At 44.3% G+C, this 16266-nt stretch overlaps 1 protein-coding gene across 3 annotated transcripts in view; it reads left to right on the top strand.

Moving 5' to 3' along the window:
- RNF144B (ring finger protein 144B) overlaps positions 1-16266 on the top strand; it is a 185678-nt gene that overhangs the window by 165634 nt on the left and 3778 nt on the right. For all 3 annotated transcript variants that reach the window (XM_058732882.1, XM_058732883.1, XM_058732881.1), the window contains exons 5-7: positions 9345-9549; positions 11589-11733; positions 15097-15186. In XM_058732882.1, coding sequence (XP_058588865.1) covers positions 9345-9549; positions 11589-11733; positions 15097-15186 — 440 coding nt within the window. The remainder of the gene's footprint in view (positions 1-9344; positions 9550-11588; positions 11734-15096; positions 15187-16266) is intronic.

Here is a 16266-nt window from a genome sequence, read left to right as displayed (position 1 = left end):
CAATAGTCTCTCTGAGTGGTTATTCCTGTTCTCTGGAAATATCTGAATGCAGGGCTGAGTAAGACAGAACCTTGCTCTGTAGACCGTCAATTATCCTTTATTACCACGGGGAATTGATCTACAGATAGCATTTCTTACACTTCTGTTACGTTGCTTCATTCATTTATTCAACAAATACGAAGTTTCAGAAAGCTTTCTAGATCAGTGGTTGTCAGCTTGGGATGACTGCATCCAACTGCCTCCTCACTAGGAAAGCTTGACGGTTTCACCTTCAAAATATGCTCCAAATTATCAGTACTTCCACTTCTCACCTAGAATCCAGCGCGTCATCTCGGATTAGATTGCTGCTCTCTGTCGTCACCCTGTGCCGCCACCAGCTCTACTCCCTACGGTAGCCAGAGTAGTCTTCTGAGAGTGGTCATCGTGTCACGGCTCTCCCCTCATCACAGTGGCACTGCCCTCTCTTCCTCGGCACTGCCCGTGGGGGTGGCGGCCATCTCCTGTTCGGCATCGTGGCCGCCCTCAGACCTCTGGTGAAGCCCAAGATTGTGAAAAAGAGGACCAAGAAGTTCATCAGGCACCAGTCAGACCAATATATCGAAATTAAGCGCCACTGGCGGAAACCCAGAGGCACTGACAATATGGCGCGCAGAAGATTCAAGGGCCGGATCTTGATGCCCGGCGTTGCTTACGGGAGCAGCAAGAAAACAAAGCACGTGCTGCCTGGTGGCTTCCAGAAGTTCCTCGTCCACAGCGTCAAGGAGCGTGAAGAGCTGCGGATGTGCAACAAATCTTACTGTGCAGAGATTGCTTACAATGTCTAAGAACCATAGAGCCATTGTGGAAAGCACGGCCCAGCCGGCCATCAGACTCAGCGCTCCCAATGCCAGGCCGCCTAGTGGCTAACGTGAATAGACAGCTTATGTGCACATCGTATTTGTGTTATACTACTGAAAAAAAAAAAAAAGCCCCTCCAGTGGCTTCTCAGCATGCTTAGGCCTTATCGTCATCCTTTAGAATCAGGTCCTTGATGACTATCCCCACATTATGTCCTGTGACCCTCCCCTCTGCTCACTTAGCTCCTTGTGAAATTGCCCTGCCCTATTACACCTGTTAAGTCTCTTCTTCTGCATCATTTGGATATAAGTTGGAAATCTTTCAGATCAAAACCATGCGTAGATTAGCTGTTTGTTCATGGTTCTAACCTATTGACTTCAATGTGTTTTTAAAAAACATACAGCTAAAAAATTAAAAAAAAAAAAAATTGCACCCAGATACCGTGATAGCAAAAGTACTATATAGGAATACCTAGGAGATATTATGGGCTCAGTTCCAGACCACGACAATAAAGCAAATATTACAATAAAAAAAAAAAATAAAAATAAAAAATAAAAAACATACAGCTATAAATAACTCTCAAAAGCAGAAGTAATATTTGCTCAGAGTCATCTGGTTCTCACACAAATGTAACAATCCCAGAGGCTTATCTCTAGCAATTCTAACCAAATTAATACCCAGTTGAGAGAGCAGAAAGTGTGCATTTGAGCTGAGAGGTCTCTGCCATAAAACAAAAATGAAGAAGGCAGAGAAAAACCAAATCATTTAGGTATTCTCTATATATTCAGGCCCAGAAGTATAAATATACCTTTTCTTCTCATTCAAATGTCCTTCGTGAATTTCTATAGAAGGCTTGCGTGTACTGTTTGCAAGCGATAAATCTCTTTAGTCCTGTCTCCGTCACCAGTGTGAGAAACTGAGTCACTGCTCCTTTGAATGTTAACTCCTTGTTAACTTATTCAGCTCCTTTCGTTAACACAGAAATATAAAGCTGAGGGGACTGTCAAATTTGGATAGATTTGTCTTTTTGCCTCAGAATAGTTATTTGCTCTTAATGCTTTACCAAGAAGACAATGGCATAACTTCTTTGACGAGTGTCCTTTAATTAACCAGAACAGTGTATGTATTTTTTTATTATTATTATTATTTGAGAGACAGAAAGAGAAAGAATGAGTCAGGGTGGGGAGAGGAGCAGAGAGAGAGAGAGGGAGGGAGGGAATATATCTCAACCAGGCTCCACGCTCAGCATGGGGCCCGACATAAGGCTTGATCCCACAACTCTGGGGTCATTATCTGAGCCAAAATTGAAAGTCAGACACTCAACCGACTGAGCCACCCAGGCGCCCCACCAGAATAATATTTAAAAGGTGTAGAACAAGCTCAAGTACCTGTGTAAAAAATAGCTGTGCCCCAAAGCAAACGTTACATAAACACATGGTACTAAATTGCTACTGTGGGTACCTCCTGTATTGATGGACTTTTCTCCAGGCTTTAATCATGTCAGATTCTACCTAGCAGTGCTTTCCATTTTATTTATTCTTTAAAAGAATGGCTGATGGGAGAAGGGGGGGGGGTTCTGTTCAAGAGAAGGAATTGGTTTAAATTAGTAGATATCTGTTCTATGTTTTGGTTTTTTTTCCCCCCGTGACCCTTTGTATTTATAAAGGAAAAAATTTCCATCTGCTGGGTGGTCAGGAATGTACTGAGTGCATCCCATATGACTGGCATAGCCAGGGGTGCTTAGAAGTATGGTGGGCAGATCCAAAACTACGTACTCATACATACACATGCCGTGGTTCTGAGCAGAAGAAACAGCCTGTCTTCTAGGAGAGCTCTCACTGGAGTTGATGATCCCAGACATATGTACAAGAAGCAATTAACCAACAATAAACTAGAATATATAATCAAATAGCAAACACTCTTTAGAAGATGTATACCCGTGGGAGACATGAGAGGATTACTTCAGATGTAAGTACCTGTCTGTATGCAGGATGTTCAGGAGGTAGAAAAGGCTGGTCAGCAAATGTGGCTACAACTGTCACTATTGTAGTGACATGACATGACATGACATGACATCTCTTCTCATGCTAAGTTCTGTTCTTCGGTTGCCCGCTGTGTGCCCCACACTTGACTATGCTGAGGTAGGGTCTCTACGTCTATGTTTTTACTCTCAAGGTGGACAATGTTCAGGGATGTGTTGGCAAACGGTTTTTTGGTGGGGGTGGGGGAGGCTCTGATTTACAGTGTTTGCCGCTTTCTGTGGTGTAAATACTTTACCGTGGTTGATTTCTCAAGTAGCCGATTCATGTGGTGTCACTGAATGCAGCCTTGGGACGAGATGGAGTAGGTTGTGAGCTGGTGGGACCCTGCTTCAGGAGGCGACTGCCAGTGTCCTTGCTCAGTGTTTCCTTAAGTGCAGAATCTTTATTCCACTATCTGGGAGGAGACTGTCCTTTTCCTTTTATGCCTTCCTGACTCTGGCTGCCTGCAGAGTTGCTATTATGGGGATTGGGTTTTTTTTTTCTTTTTGTTTTTCATCTTTGCTTCTGTGGTGCTTTAGCTCTAACTTAATTTCTTTGTGTTTTATCTCAGCATGTGCCATCTGCTTTGTACTGTGGTTAGGAGGGACCAGTTTTACCTCCTGATTTTAGAGCTGATTAAAAGGAGAAACTTCATTATGGATACTTGGGATAAGAGAAGCATAAAATATTTCTGTATTAAAAAACGTTTCTGTATATCAGACATTCCTTACCTCCACCCCTAAGAGTTGCTCACATTTATTTGTTAATAATTTCATTTATATTATCTTGTGGGGTGCTCTGTCAGTTATTACATTGCTTGTGTTTTTTTTTTTACATTTTATTAATTTTGAACATCTCTGGTTCTTTTCGCACTGAGATCTCCGAGAAGTAAACCTCTATTTTCTTTTTCTTTTTTTTTTTTAATGTTTATTTCTTTATTTTGACAGAGAGAGAAAAAGTGAGGAGGGGAGGAGCAGAGGGAGAGGGAGAGAGAGAATCCCAAGCAGGCTCCACGCTGTCAGTGCAGAGCCCGATGTGGGGCTCAAACTCACAAACCATGAGATCATGACCTGAGTCAAGATCAAGAGTCGAATGCTTAACCGACTGAACCACCCAGGTGCCCTGCAAACCTCTATTTTCACCTCTTTTAGAGCCCATGATCTCTAAAAAGTACCTGACATTGGTCAATTGTTGAATGACCAATGCCTAGTTTTCAGGCATATCATCATAAGACATGAGGCCAAAAGAAGTTTGAAATAGTACAAATTAGAATGAGATTGAGACTTAATCATGGCAAGGGTTGTGTAAATAAGTCAAATAACGGAGAAATCTAGGGCCAAGTCTTAGACACCATTCATAGATGGGACCAACGGAACCAGTTTTGATGCTAAAGGAGAAGGAAGGTTTGGGGAAGAAAATAGGCCATGGAAAATGGAAGAGGGAGCTGCAAGAGTATCTGATACAAGTTGCATTAAGAAACACTTGCTGGGGGCGCCTGGGTGGCTCAGTCGGTTAAGCGGCTGACTTTGGCTCAGGTCATGATCTCTTGGTCTGTGAGTTTGAGCCCCACGTCGGGCTCTGTGCTGACAGCTCAGAGCCTGGAGCCTGTTTCAGATTCTGTGTCTCCCTCTCTCTGACCCTCCCCTGTTCATGCTCTGTCTCTCCCTGTCTCAAAAATAAATAAAACATTAAAAAAAAAAAAAAACCACTTGCTGGGTATGAGTAGGGGCATGGCAGTTTTAACTTTCAGAGAGCAGTTTATTAATGAGTTGGGAATAAAAACTTGACTTTAGAGATTTAAGGAGGGTAGGAGGGGATAGGAATGAGAATCAGTGACTCTGGATCACTCATCCAAGGACTGGGATGAGAGAAGAAGTGAAATGGGTTCTAGGTACAGAGAGACAGTAAGTAGGGGTCCAGTAAGGGTAATTATTATTCCTTTTGAAGTTAGAAAATTTTTTCATTGTCACCCTTAATAAGTGACATTTCATAAAGGCGGTTTAATGTTGAAAGTGCTGTATGTAAAGTTCCATGTTTTGCCAAGTTGATGCCTTTCCAAATGCAGAGAGCCATAATCCAGGTGGATGGAGATCTAGGGTCTACAAGATGCTGATTCTGTGACATCAAAATTAAGACAAGTACACAGTAGGTCCTTGAATGAAGGTCCTTTAAGGGGGGTAGACTATAATTTGGTAAAGAGAGAGGATTTTTAGGGGGAAGGAAAAACATAGTATGAGAATTGTATGTATGGAGAATGTGAAACAAAGGGGAAATCTAAATATGTTTCAGTGTTGCAAAAAGTAGATGATTTTCCAGGGGACAGCTTAGATGCAGAATTATTTTATTAGTCTGTTGCTCATATACCAGATTGATAGTAGCCTTTTCCAACGAGCTTCTAGGGGTGCCTGGGTAGCTCAGTTGGTTAAGCCTCCAACTCTTGGTTTTTGCACAGGTCACGATCTCATGGTTCTTGGTTCAAGCCCTGTGTCAGGCTCTGCACTGACAACGCAGAGCCTGGTTGAGATTCTCTGTCTCCCTCACTTTCTGTCCCTCCTCCCAACCCCCCATTGTGTGCACGCACTCTCTTTCTCAAAAGGAATGTAAAAAAACAAAAACAAAAACTAGCTTTTAAAAATTATAAAAGTAGTATTTTTTCCTGTTTTTTAAATTCAAGTTTAGTATTAAAGTAAATCTTTGCTTCCTTCCCCAACCCCTCCCCCCCTCGCCTTTTACTCAAGGATAACCATTTTCGTGTTTCTTACGTATTCTTCTGAAAATGTTTTTTAAAATTTTTTAATGTTTATTTATTTATTTTGAGAGACAGAGACAGAGACTGAGATAGAGACAGCAAATGGAGGAGGGGAGAGAGGGAGAGGGAGAGAAAGAATCCCAAGCAGACACCATGCTGTCGCACAGAGCCCAACGCTGGGCTTGATCCCACAAACTGCAAGATCATGACCTGAGCTGATATCAAGAGTCAGATGTTTAACTGAATGAGCCACCCAGGTGCCCCTGTTGTTTTGTTTTGTTTTTTACTGTTTATTTATTTTTTCAGAGAGAGAGCAAGTATGAGTGGGGGAGGGGCAGAGAGAGGGGGAGAGAGAATCCGAAGCAGGCTGCAGGCTCTGAGCTGACAGCAGAGAGCCCAATCCGAGGCTTGAAGTCCTGAACCGTCAGATCATCACCTGAGCCCAAATCAAGAGTCTCACGCTCAACCTGACTAAGCCACCCAGGCACCTTCTTCTGAAAATGTTAAAACATATTTTTATAAACAGGGTTCATTTATACTCATCCTGAATCCGCATTTTTTAATTGGTAATATATCCTTGGGATCTTTCCATATTGTCACGTTTGAGTCACCTTATTTTAAAGTTCGTAGTGTTCCAACTATATGGATGTACATTACTTGTCTGCTGAACTACACAAAAACCTTATGGATCTGGCATAGTGTGTTAATTTAAAAAAAAATTTTTTTTTAACGTTTATTTATTATTGAGAGACAGAGCATGAGCATGGGAGGGGCAGAGAGAGGAGGAGACACAGAATACAAAGCAGGCTCCAGGCTCCGAGCCATCAGCACAGAGCCTGACGATGTGGGGCTCGAACTCACACCCGCAGGATCATGACCTGAGTCGAAGTCAGATGCTTAACCGACTGAGCCACCCAGGCACCCCATTTTTTAAAAAACTTTAATAATAACAAAAAATTTTTATTATGGTACATACGTTTTCCACAGGATGATGTGTGTCCTGTGTATTTTTTTCTGTACGCGCATTTCCACGTTCCTCACCTACAGAGATGATAAAATCCTGGGGTTGGAAAAGACTTTAACGGTCATCTCGGACATGCCGCGTTCATCCCCTTTGTACAATACCTGCTTCCCCAGGAGGAACGGTCCTTGTTGGAAGAGGGCATTTGCTCACTATTGCTAGAGGTGGCCTTACCACTTGAGATGCTTTCATTCGCAAGGAGCAGAACGCCGGACTTTGAGGAGCCTAAACAGCGAGGGCAGTGAATTACCTCACACACAGGGAATCCAGAGGTCCATGGTTGCAGGTTTGGCTGATGAAGCCGCTCGGTTTCTCCACCTCATGTAGTTTTTCCTCACGGTTTTCCCAGATCATATTCCCGGACCTCCAACTTCAGGCGGTTGTGTTCAAAGGTGGCTGGACGGAAGGGCAATTCTTGCCCGCACATCAGGAAGGAGACCTTGTCCCAGAAGCCCCTTGTCGGACCTCCCCTCCCCTCCCACTGGCTAGACCATGTCACGTGATCAAGCTACGGTTGCGCAGTAGGCTGGGAAAGCGAGTGTCCGCCATGTTCTGCGTCTGAAGAGATAAGACGAGTGTCCTCAGCAGGTTGAAAGGGGTTGGGGCAGATATTGAGGGACTCTAGAAGTGGCTAGAGTGGCCAATATCACTTTTGGATAGAGTAAGAATCTATTTCTTGGTAACCCTACTTTGGGTGTTAGTTAAGTTCTATAAGCTATCCTTAAAGAACAACGAAATAAGTAGAAAGCTGTAATGTGTCCCTTTGGTCCCTTCCTCCACGCTCCTTCGCTTGGTCATTTCTGTGCTGTCAAAGTGGACAAAAATACACGAGATCACGGTTTTCTGTGGCTCGGACTCTTCCCTTGCTTTTTGCATTGGGCTCTGCCAGTGCATTGCTTCCTCAGATTTTTTTTCCTTATGGGAATCTCTCGAAATCTAACTGCTGTCATATTTATTGATCCTGCTTTTATTGTGGCATCCCAGCTCCCTGAAATAATAAGTTGGTAGGAACAAACAGGTCATAATGTCTACCAAATAATTTGGATTAGAGTTATGTGGACCATTTGTATGTTTGTATCTTTTTAGGTTGATCTGCAGGGATGCTATAAATTTAACTATGTTATGTATCTTTCCTTTCCTTTTCCTTCTTTATCTTCAGACTTTTCAAAGACCCCTGATTTAGAATGGGTGGTAAGTAGGTATGTGATGTGGGAGTCCTTAGCTCTAATTTACATACCAACCTTCATTTCTTTAGTGTTTTAGTGTTTAGTGTTTGTGAAGCAGTTATAAGAGTTTGAAAGAAAGTATAAATGGTGTGGAAATAAAAGGTCAAGACCTTGGAGCATGTGTGTGTCACTGTCCCCTTGACGTTCTAACCAGGTTGTCCCAAAGTTTTAGGGACTTCTCAAGGATCCATCTCTCTTGGGGTCTGAGGACCTGTGAATCATAATAGGCTTCCCTTTTCTGATTATATTTGGCCTATAATTCTCCAACCCCAGCTCCCCCAAATTTTTAGATAAGGCACTATGTGTAAGGATGCTCTTTTTGAATAATGAGCATAGATCTGATTGTTGCATTTTCTGGATGAGAGATTAATGCAGACAGTGTTTACTTGAACATTTTGGACTTATTTCCCCTGATACTGAATTTGTAAAATTATCACCTTTAAAACTAAGCTCAGACTTAATGCCTTCATTTCCTTTTTGCACCACTCTCTGGGTCTGTTTGCCTCCAGTGTGGAAATTACAAAGAATCACAAGCCTTGGGAGATTTAAAACTGGAATCTCATTGGTTTAAAATTTGCAAAATACATTGGTTCAGAGAAAAAAAAAACGGGCCACTCAACTACTCAAATAACATCATTTTTTGCATGATATGTTCCCTTAAAGGTCACATTATGTGACAAGAACATGGGGTCTGTTAGGAAATAGAAAATAGAAGACTGAACAAAACTTGTAAACATTTGCATAGAACGACAGTGGCCTTACCCCCAACTCCATATGCTTTCCTACATGCCACGTGGATCTAGCTCATGTGTAGTATATAACCGACTATCATTTTATGGTCTGTGAAAGTCCATACCTTTTGTTTTTGGAGCATGTGAGTCTTTTACAAATGTCTCTAGCATATGGCAGGGCAATGGAATATACAAACTGACAGGTAATCTGACTTTTTTGCTAAGCCACACCAGACAGATGCTGTTTGGTCTCTAAACTATTCGATTTCTTCCTTGTTCTTTCATTTCCCTCTAAGAAACAGAAGAAACTTAACTACTTATTTCTCAGTGCCTGAAAGGACAAAATCCTTTGTGTATTTTTTTTTTTTTTCTTTTGCCTTGGTGGGCCCTTCAGGTCCAATTTTCCTCTAAGATGATACCCAAAATAATGATAGCAGGGACTTGAGATGTTTGCTTACTTTGAGTACTGAACGAACGGTGAGAAGTATTCCAAAGACAATCGCAGATTTTGGTTGGTGAGAACACTACTTATCTATTCAGAAGGGCATTCCATTAGTACCTACTTTGAGAAATGCGGCAGGGCTGAGTGACCTTGTACGTTTGGATCCATTCTGAAGACCAGTGGTAGAAATCACTGCCCTTGATTTTAACAAGCTTCCATAGATGTTAGCCTATAACAGAGAAACGTGAAGGGGAGGAAAACCGCAAGCCTGCACGCAAGACAGGTAGACCATCACATTTTCTTTTTTTACACTCTAGAAGTTCACCTGGACCCCCACCGAACATGGTGTCCTGTCGCAGACTGTCAGACAGTGTGCCCTGTTGCATCAAGTGACCCGGGACATCCCGTACTGGTGGAGTGTCCTTCTTGTCACCTGAAATTCTGCTCCTGTTGCAAGGATGCTTGGCACGCAGAAGTCTCCTGTAGAGATAGTCAGCCTGTTGTCCTGCCGACAGAGCACGGGTAAGAAGGGAAATGGCCTTGGGGATTATTCACTAGTTTTCTCAGAAACCCCAGATATGTCTCTTGGCAAAGGAGTTATCTGGTGATGGAATGTAGAGATCAGTCACTTCCCTGTGGAGCTTCCCTGAGAAGCGTCTCAGAATTGGTAAGTTGTTAACAAACAATAACGAAAGAAGAATTTCTAAAGGGAATTTAGGTATTTACCCCTGGAGGATCTTCCAGCCACTGCTGAAATTAGAGCTTGTATAAATTTTGATTTCTCTTTAGGCAGGGAGGCACAGGGACCACTGGTTTTCAGTAGGAAGTCACGGCTTGTCCACAGCCATTTGCCAAGGAGTGCTGGCCACCTGCTCGGGACAGACCTCATTCTTCTTGCTTGCAAAGTGGTGCTGGGATGATTTTCTTACCTGATTATGCTGCCAGCTTGTGAGGTGTGCCAGTCACGTCAAAGAGAGCACAGCAGTAGAAACAGCAGCCCTGCAGGGCAGTGCAGTACTCAATTCCTATGTCCAAGAGGAAGAGAACTCATCTCTCGATACTTTATGCTCTGAAAAGATGGCACCAAGGTTCAGATTTTGTTACAACGAGCAGCAATTAAATCTGTACCTTTCAGTACTTTTTACGGCAGCAGAAGGGCCCAGAGTGAGAGACCTTTGTGCTTGATCCCTTGCTCCGCTCAAGGCTTTGGCTGTTCTGCATCAGTGAGAACAGACGTACCAGTGTTAAAGAGTCCAGTTGGCTTACTCACCCCGCACCCTCCGAGTGTGTAGAACCATTCTTCAGGAATAGCAACACTACCTGGCTATGATGCTGGGCTGGAATCTTAGACCAAACAAATCAAGAGGAAAAATAGATCTTCATGCACTTGGCAGGCGTGGACCTTCCTAGCCAGTACCTTCTGCATTTTCACTGCCATGGCAGTAAGGTCTGTGGGTGTCACAGGATAGTGCAAAGATCCCAGAGGAGAGAGGGGTTGAGATCTGACGTTGTCACTTGGTGCCTGTGTGACCTCATGTCAGTCACTCAGCCTCTATGAGTCTGTTTCTCTATTTGCAAAAAAAGGGGGAGGGTAGGAATTAAAATAGTAACTGTCCCAGTGCTCTATAAGGTTATGGTGAGTACCAGCTCCGATCCTGGATCTAACAACACTTTGTGAACTTGATGTCTCCGTGTGCTGGGTGCTGGTTTTAATGAACAGTGGCTGAAGTACAGCGCCGGGCTGTGGCTTCCCTAACCCTCCCACCTCAATTAGCTCCACTTATTATCTGTGCCCCTTAAGGCTGTGAGCCTGTGTTCACCTATTCATCCATCTGGAGCAGGTCTCTTGAATGATATTGGGCATTTATTTTATTTCATTATTTTTTAAAGATTTTATTTTTTTAAAATAATCTCTTCACCCGGTGTGGGGCTCGAATTTACAACCCCAAGGTTAAGAGTTGCATGTTGTACCGACTAAACCAGCCAGGCACCCCAGGTGTTTCTTTAAAGTCTTGATCACTGACTCCCTCAACCTCTGCCATTTGTTTGTCTGAACAGATCACTAGATAAGAGGTTTATCTGTGCCGTCTCAGATCCTGAGCTCGTGTTTCTCTTGTATAGTGGACTGCTTGCATTTCCTATTTAGACAGTGTGTGCTCGGGGAATGAAATACTCCAAATAATGAGTTAAGCCAGGTGTGGAAAATACAATTATATAATTCACTTCAAGCCAAAGATAAATAAAGGTTCTCTTCTGTTTGGAGTTATCTGAATGACTAATCTGTGTCTCTCCAATTTTTACCCCCACCCTCTTCCATGGAAGTGAATTCAGCACGGATAAGGAAGGGTTCCTACCCATTCCTACCCATCAGGAGCCCCAGGAATTCAGTTGGTGACCATAAAGTGGAATCTAGAAAGGTGTTAGTTAACTATTTAATTCTTTACACTCAGCTCACTCTTCCCCAGCTCTGGTAGTCTACCCCCTTGTGGTTCTAGCTTTTAAGAAACTCAGGCAGCGTTCTTGATCCACACCCTATAATTTCTCATCCATTTTGTTTCTAGGGCCCTCTTTGGGACAGACACAGAAGCCCCCATTAAGCAATGCCCTGTTTGTCGGGTTTACATCGAACGCAACGAAGGCTGTGCTCAGATGATGTGCAAGAATTGCAAGCACACGTTTTGCTGGTACTGTCTCCAGAACCTGGATGTAAGTTCCACTCGGAAGTCTTCTCACGTGGTCTTTCTGTATCGGTGTGACCACCAGGACCCTACGGCCTTTCCTTTGGAAACAATGAGCCTCTGTTTGTCCTGTAAAAGACATTTACTGTTCTCAGTGATACTCTCCACTTTAGATGTCTATAAAATCTCTGATTACCTTCACTGTGTCACCTCAACCTTAAAGGCAAGCAAGCTTTTTTGTTGTTTTAGGGACATTTCCTGTTTTGGGAGCACTGTCTCCTCTTGTTCCATAAAGAATCATCCGTGTGTTCATTTTACATTGCTGTTGTAACAAATCACCACGAACACAGTGGCTTAACCCAACACAGATTTATTATCTTTACTTCTAGAAATCTGACATGGGTCTCACTGGATTAAAATCACAGGGTCTTTAGGGCTGCATTCCTTTCTGGATTCTAGGGAAGAATCCACTTCTTTGCTTTTTCCAGTGTCTAGAGCCTGCCCGCATTCGTTGGCCTGTGGCCCCTTTCCCCGTCTTCAAAGCCAGCCACATCCCATCTCTCCGACCCTTCTTCCAATTCACGGCTCCCTCTGACCACAGCTGGGGAAGCTTCTCTGCCCTTCCAGGCCCTGTGATTAGGTTGGCCACATCTGGATGATGCAGACTACACTCCCCCATGAAGGTCTTAATGTAATCACATTCGTACAGTCCCTTTTGCCACGTAAGGGCAACATAGTCTCAAATTCTGCGGATTAGGCCACGGGCGTCTGTAGGGGAGCCGCCATTCTGCCTATTGTACTTTGGTTGTCGTCTTCTTTCTGAATTTAAAGAAAAAAGCCACTCAAATCCATGAGATGTCTTCAATAACCACTTCATTCACTGCCATGACAGCAGTTTTGCTATTGTTTTATTAGGGTTGCCTTCCCAGACACAGGGGTCTGCCCCCCTCACTGTTCCCTCACCATTCATGAGGCACGTCTTGCCCAATTCGAGTACAGCTCATTCAGTCCCGGGCCAAGGCTAACGGTAACCCCAGAGGTAAAAGGTGATGTGAAGGCTGGATGAGCCGATCTTGCTTCAGTTCAAGCGTTTACTCTAGCACATGTGAGCTACCCCAAATAGGAAGAGATATTCACTATTTTGGCAATCCAGACGAAGAAAATGCGTCCATATCCGTGTGAGCCTCCATCATGTTGGTGGGGGGCAGGGACCTTCTTTTCTCAACTTCTCATTTCGTTGGCTTGGTTTGCTTCAATTCGATCAGCAGTTAGTGTGGGGTTTTAGTGTCACACACACCCAGCGAGTCCGTGTGCAGTGAATACGGGATGCGTTCCGCCCCCCACATACCTGGTTTTTAACTGAAAACTAGATAGGTTGTTTCAGACGACATCTGTGAGTAAGAATTTTAATCAGCCCGATCTCAGTGTTTCAAGTAGAGGTATAAATTGGGGAAAAGAAAATTGACATTTTAGACTTCAGAAGCTCAGTAGCTCAGGTTGAAAGAAATGTTTCCACTTAAAAAAAATTCTATCATAACCCCCCGAATTACAATTAAGGGTGATATTTGAGAGCTGTCATGATTCCAAACGTGAGATGTTCTGAGTGAGGTTCTCACTGACTGCACAACCCTCATGTTTTACAAAGGGAAGAAATCTTCTCTGTTTTCCTTCAGGTTTAACCAGAATATTAATTGGGTTCATAGCCACAAGGAGGCTGAGCCCATGAGGTTCTTTTTAAGCGGCAAGAATGTAAGGGAATAAATATGTGTGCCAGATCTGTCCATCCTTTGGCTGGAATGTGTCTGGGGTATGGCGTTGCAAAGAACACACTGTTCTATTACTTGGACTGTTCTGACGCTCGAGATGAAATGGTACAGATGTTAAAAGGCTGATGCACAGGCTTCAAATACTGAAGCATCTTTTTCTGGTCATTGTTTCTTGAGATCCCATTTTCTCGGTTTTAGCCAGGGGCATTGGCCTCTTGGTGATGACGTTTTCCCCTCAACAAGTGTTCTGTGTCAGATGGTGGTGTTGATCTTTGTTTGTGGGAAAGTTTCAGAGCAGCGGGTCTGGGAGCAGGATGGTTGTCCGAGAGCCAAGTGTGAGACAGACAGCCACCCAGCGTGGTTTTGAGCTTTACTGGGGTGTTGAGTTTGCTCCTGCCTTCGTCCCCATCCCTGCTGTCTTCAGAGGATGAGGTGTTCTTCATCTTATGCTGTGGGTACCTCAGAGACCTGTCCCCTTCTGTTACCTCTTTCTCTTGTGACTTCAACTTCCACTAACATCACATGTGCAGCTGTGTCCCATTTGAAAACGAATCACACTTTTCTCAAACCTATGTGTCTCCCATACTCCCATTCTCCCCCAGCCTCCTCTTTGAGCCAGGCCTCAAAACAACATAGTCACCTCTTGTCGTTGACACTGAGTTACCTCTGGGCATTGAAGTACACTCAGCTTGCCACATTGTCACTCCCCAGCTGTATTTTTCTAAGGCCTTGAGTGAAATGCAAGGGATATTTCAGTCCTCATCCTACCTAAACTGTCTGTTTCAGTGATGACACCTCTTCTGGCTTCCCTTCTGCATTTCTGGCCACTTCTCCGTTTCCTTCCCGGGCTCCCCTTGACCCATTCTTTGTGACCCAAATGTTTGTGACCAACATCCTCTTTGCTCTCCAGTCTACACTCTCTCCCGGGTGATCTCATCTACTTCTGTGTTGTTTCCTGCCCCTCCCCCCGACATCTGCCAGTACCCAAGGCAAAGTACCCCAAAGTTCACATCTGTGGAATCAGCTGCCTTTTGGACAGTACCACTTGGATGGCTCAAGTGTCTCTCAAGTTCAGCCTGTCCAAACCGTAGCCGTCATCGTCCCAACAAAGTTCATCTCTCCGTTGTCATTTCTCTTGGTCAGGCTCCTGCTTCTCCCCAGTGCCTTGCCCCTCACCTGTGATTTCTTCTCCTTCTTCCCCCGCCTGGTTAGTTACCTTCTCAGTATCTCATGCCTGCATTTCCCACCTCAGCTGCTGGCATTTTTCCTCGCCTGCTCTACTGTGGCCGCCTTCCAGCCGAGGAAGACTGCTCTTCGTTCCACATCGCACCTGCTCTAGAGCCGCCTCTCAAAGAGGATCGGTCAGGACACGGAGCCTTTCAAGACTCAGTCGAGAGTCTCGTTGATTACAATCTCTTTTCACTCAGTGCTTTGTAAAAGTACCGAGATACGTCGTAAAGATCGCGGCCTCGGGATTCCGGGAGGCTGTTCATCAGTATCGCCCGAAAGAGCGTTTGCTTCCACCGAGCAAAATATGGTTCGCGTTTGTTAGATCCAGTGTGGTTAGTATTTGCCTCTCAATTCAAAACAGCGTGTTTGTTGAGACCTCTCTCCTTGTTTTTCAGAATGACATTTTCCTCAGGCATTATGACAAAGGGCCGTGTAGGAATAAGCTTGGCCACTCGAGAGCCTCAGTGATGTGGAACCGAACACAGGTACCTTGACCCTTAAGAAGCACGAGATACACTGGACTTGGGAGGGCTTACAAAGCCCACTGTTCTTCCTCCCCACCCTGTTGTCTGCTTACACATCCATCCCTGGAGGTTCTGGGGAGCCCCTGAGCAGGGCCAGGGAAAGGGAATGCAGCAAGTGCCTGAAGTTCATGAACATGACCCCCTTGCGGATAAGTGGAAGGGCAGGGCCCAGAGCAGTCGGGTAATTAACAGCCACCTGCACAACGAAGGCAGGTCTTCTTTCCTCCCGAAAAAATGGTAGAACGACTTTCCTAAAACCCTCTAAGTCCTACTTTCTATAAAAGGCAGTGCTCTAAAATCCCATGAGCCGCTGCTGGGGCTTAAATCCCTCTGTACCTGCCATTGTGTTTCCGTGGCAGGTTCAAAGAAGTCCTGGTTTATTTTTAATAGCGTTTCATATTCATTAAAGGCTGCGTTCCTTTTAAGGGTGCCAGTGTTAATAGCCTAGCAATCATTGTTAATATCCCTATGAGACTATCAGGAAACTCAGGGAGAGAGCCAGAGCGCCAAGAGCAACAGTTTGGGGTCACACAGAGCTTTTGCTCGAGTTAATGTCTGTTTTGTTCCCTCCCCTCCGATCTAGTTCTTGCCGTCTCCCTGGTTAGTATCCAGTTCAGATCATGCAGGCACTGGGCTACAAGGTCCTATGATTGGTAACTGTTTTGCGTGCCTGAGGTGGTGTCTTAGTTCAGGCTCTAGAATAAATTATCATAAACTGGGTGGCTGAAAAAAAATAGAAACGTATTTCTCCCTGTTCTGGAGACTCGAGGTGCCTTTATGGTTGGGTTCTGGTGAGGACCCTCTCTCTTCCTGGTCTGTAGATGGCCTTCCTCTCACTGTGTCCTCACATGGCAGAGAGTGGCGAGAATGGAAGCAAGCTCTCTAATATCTTTTTTTTAGGGCACTAATCTCACCGTGAGGGCTCCACCCTCATGTCCTAATTACTTCCCAACCACCCTCCTTTCCGGATTCCATTGTATTGGAGATTAGGGTTTCAACATATGAATTCTGGGGCTGAGGGGGAAACACACATTCGGTCTT

The sequence above is a fragment of the Neofelis nebulosa genome, chromosome 6, assembly GCF_028018385.1.
Source record: "Neofelis nebulosa isolate mNeoNeb1 chromosome 6, mNeoNeb1.pri, whole genome shotgun sequence".
Classification (NCBI taxonomy): Eukaryota; Metazoa; Chordata; class Mammalia; order Carnivora; family Felidae; genus Neofelis; species Neofelis nebulosa.
This window is presented reverse-complemented; position numbering and strand designations above follow the sequence as displayed.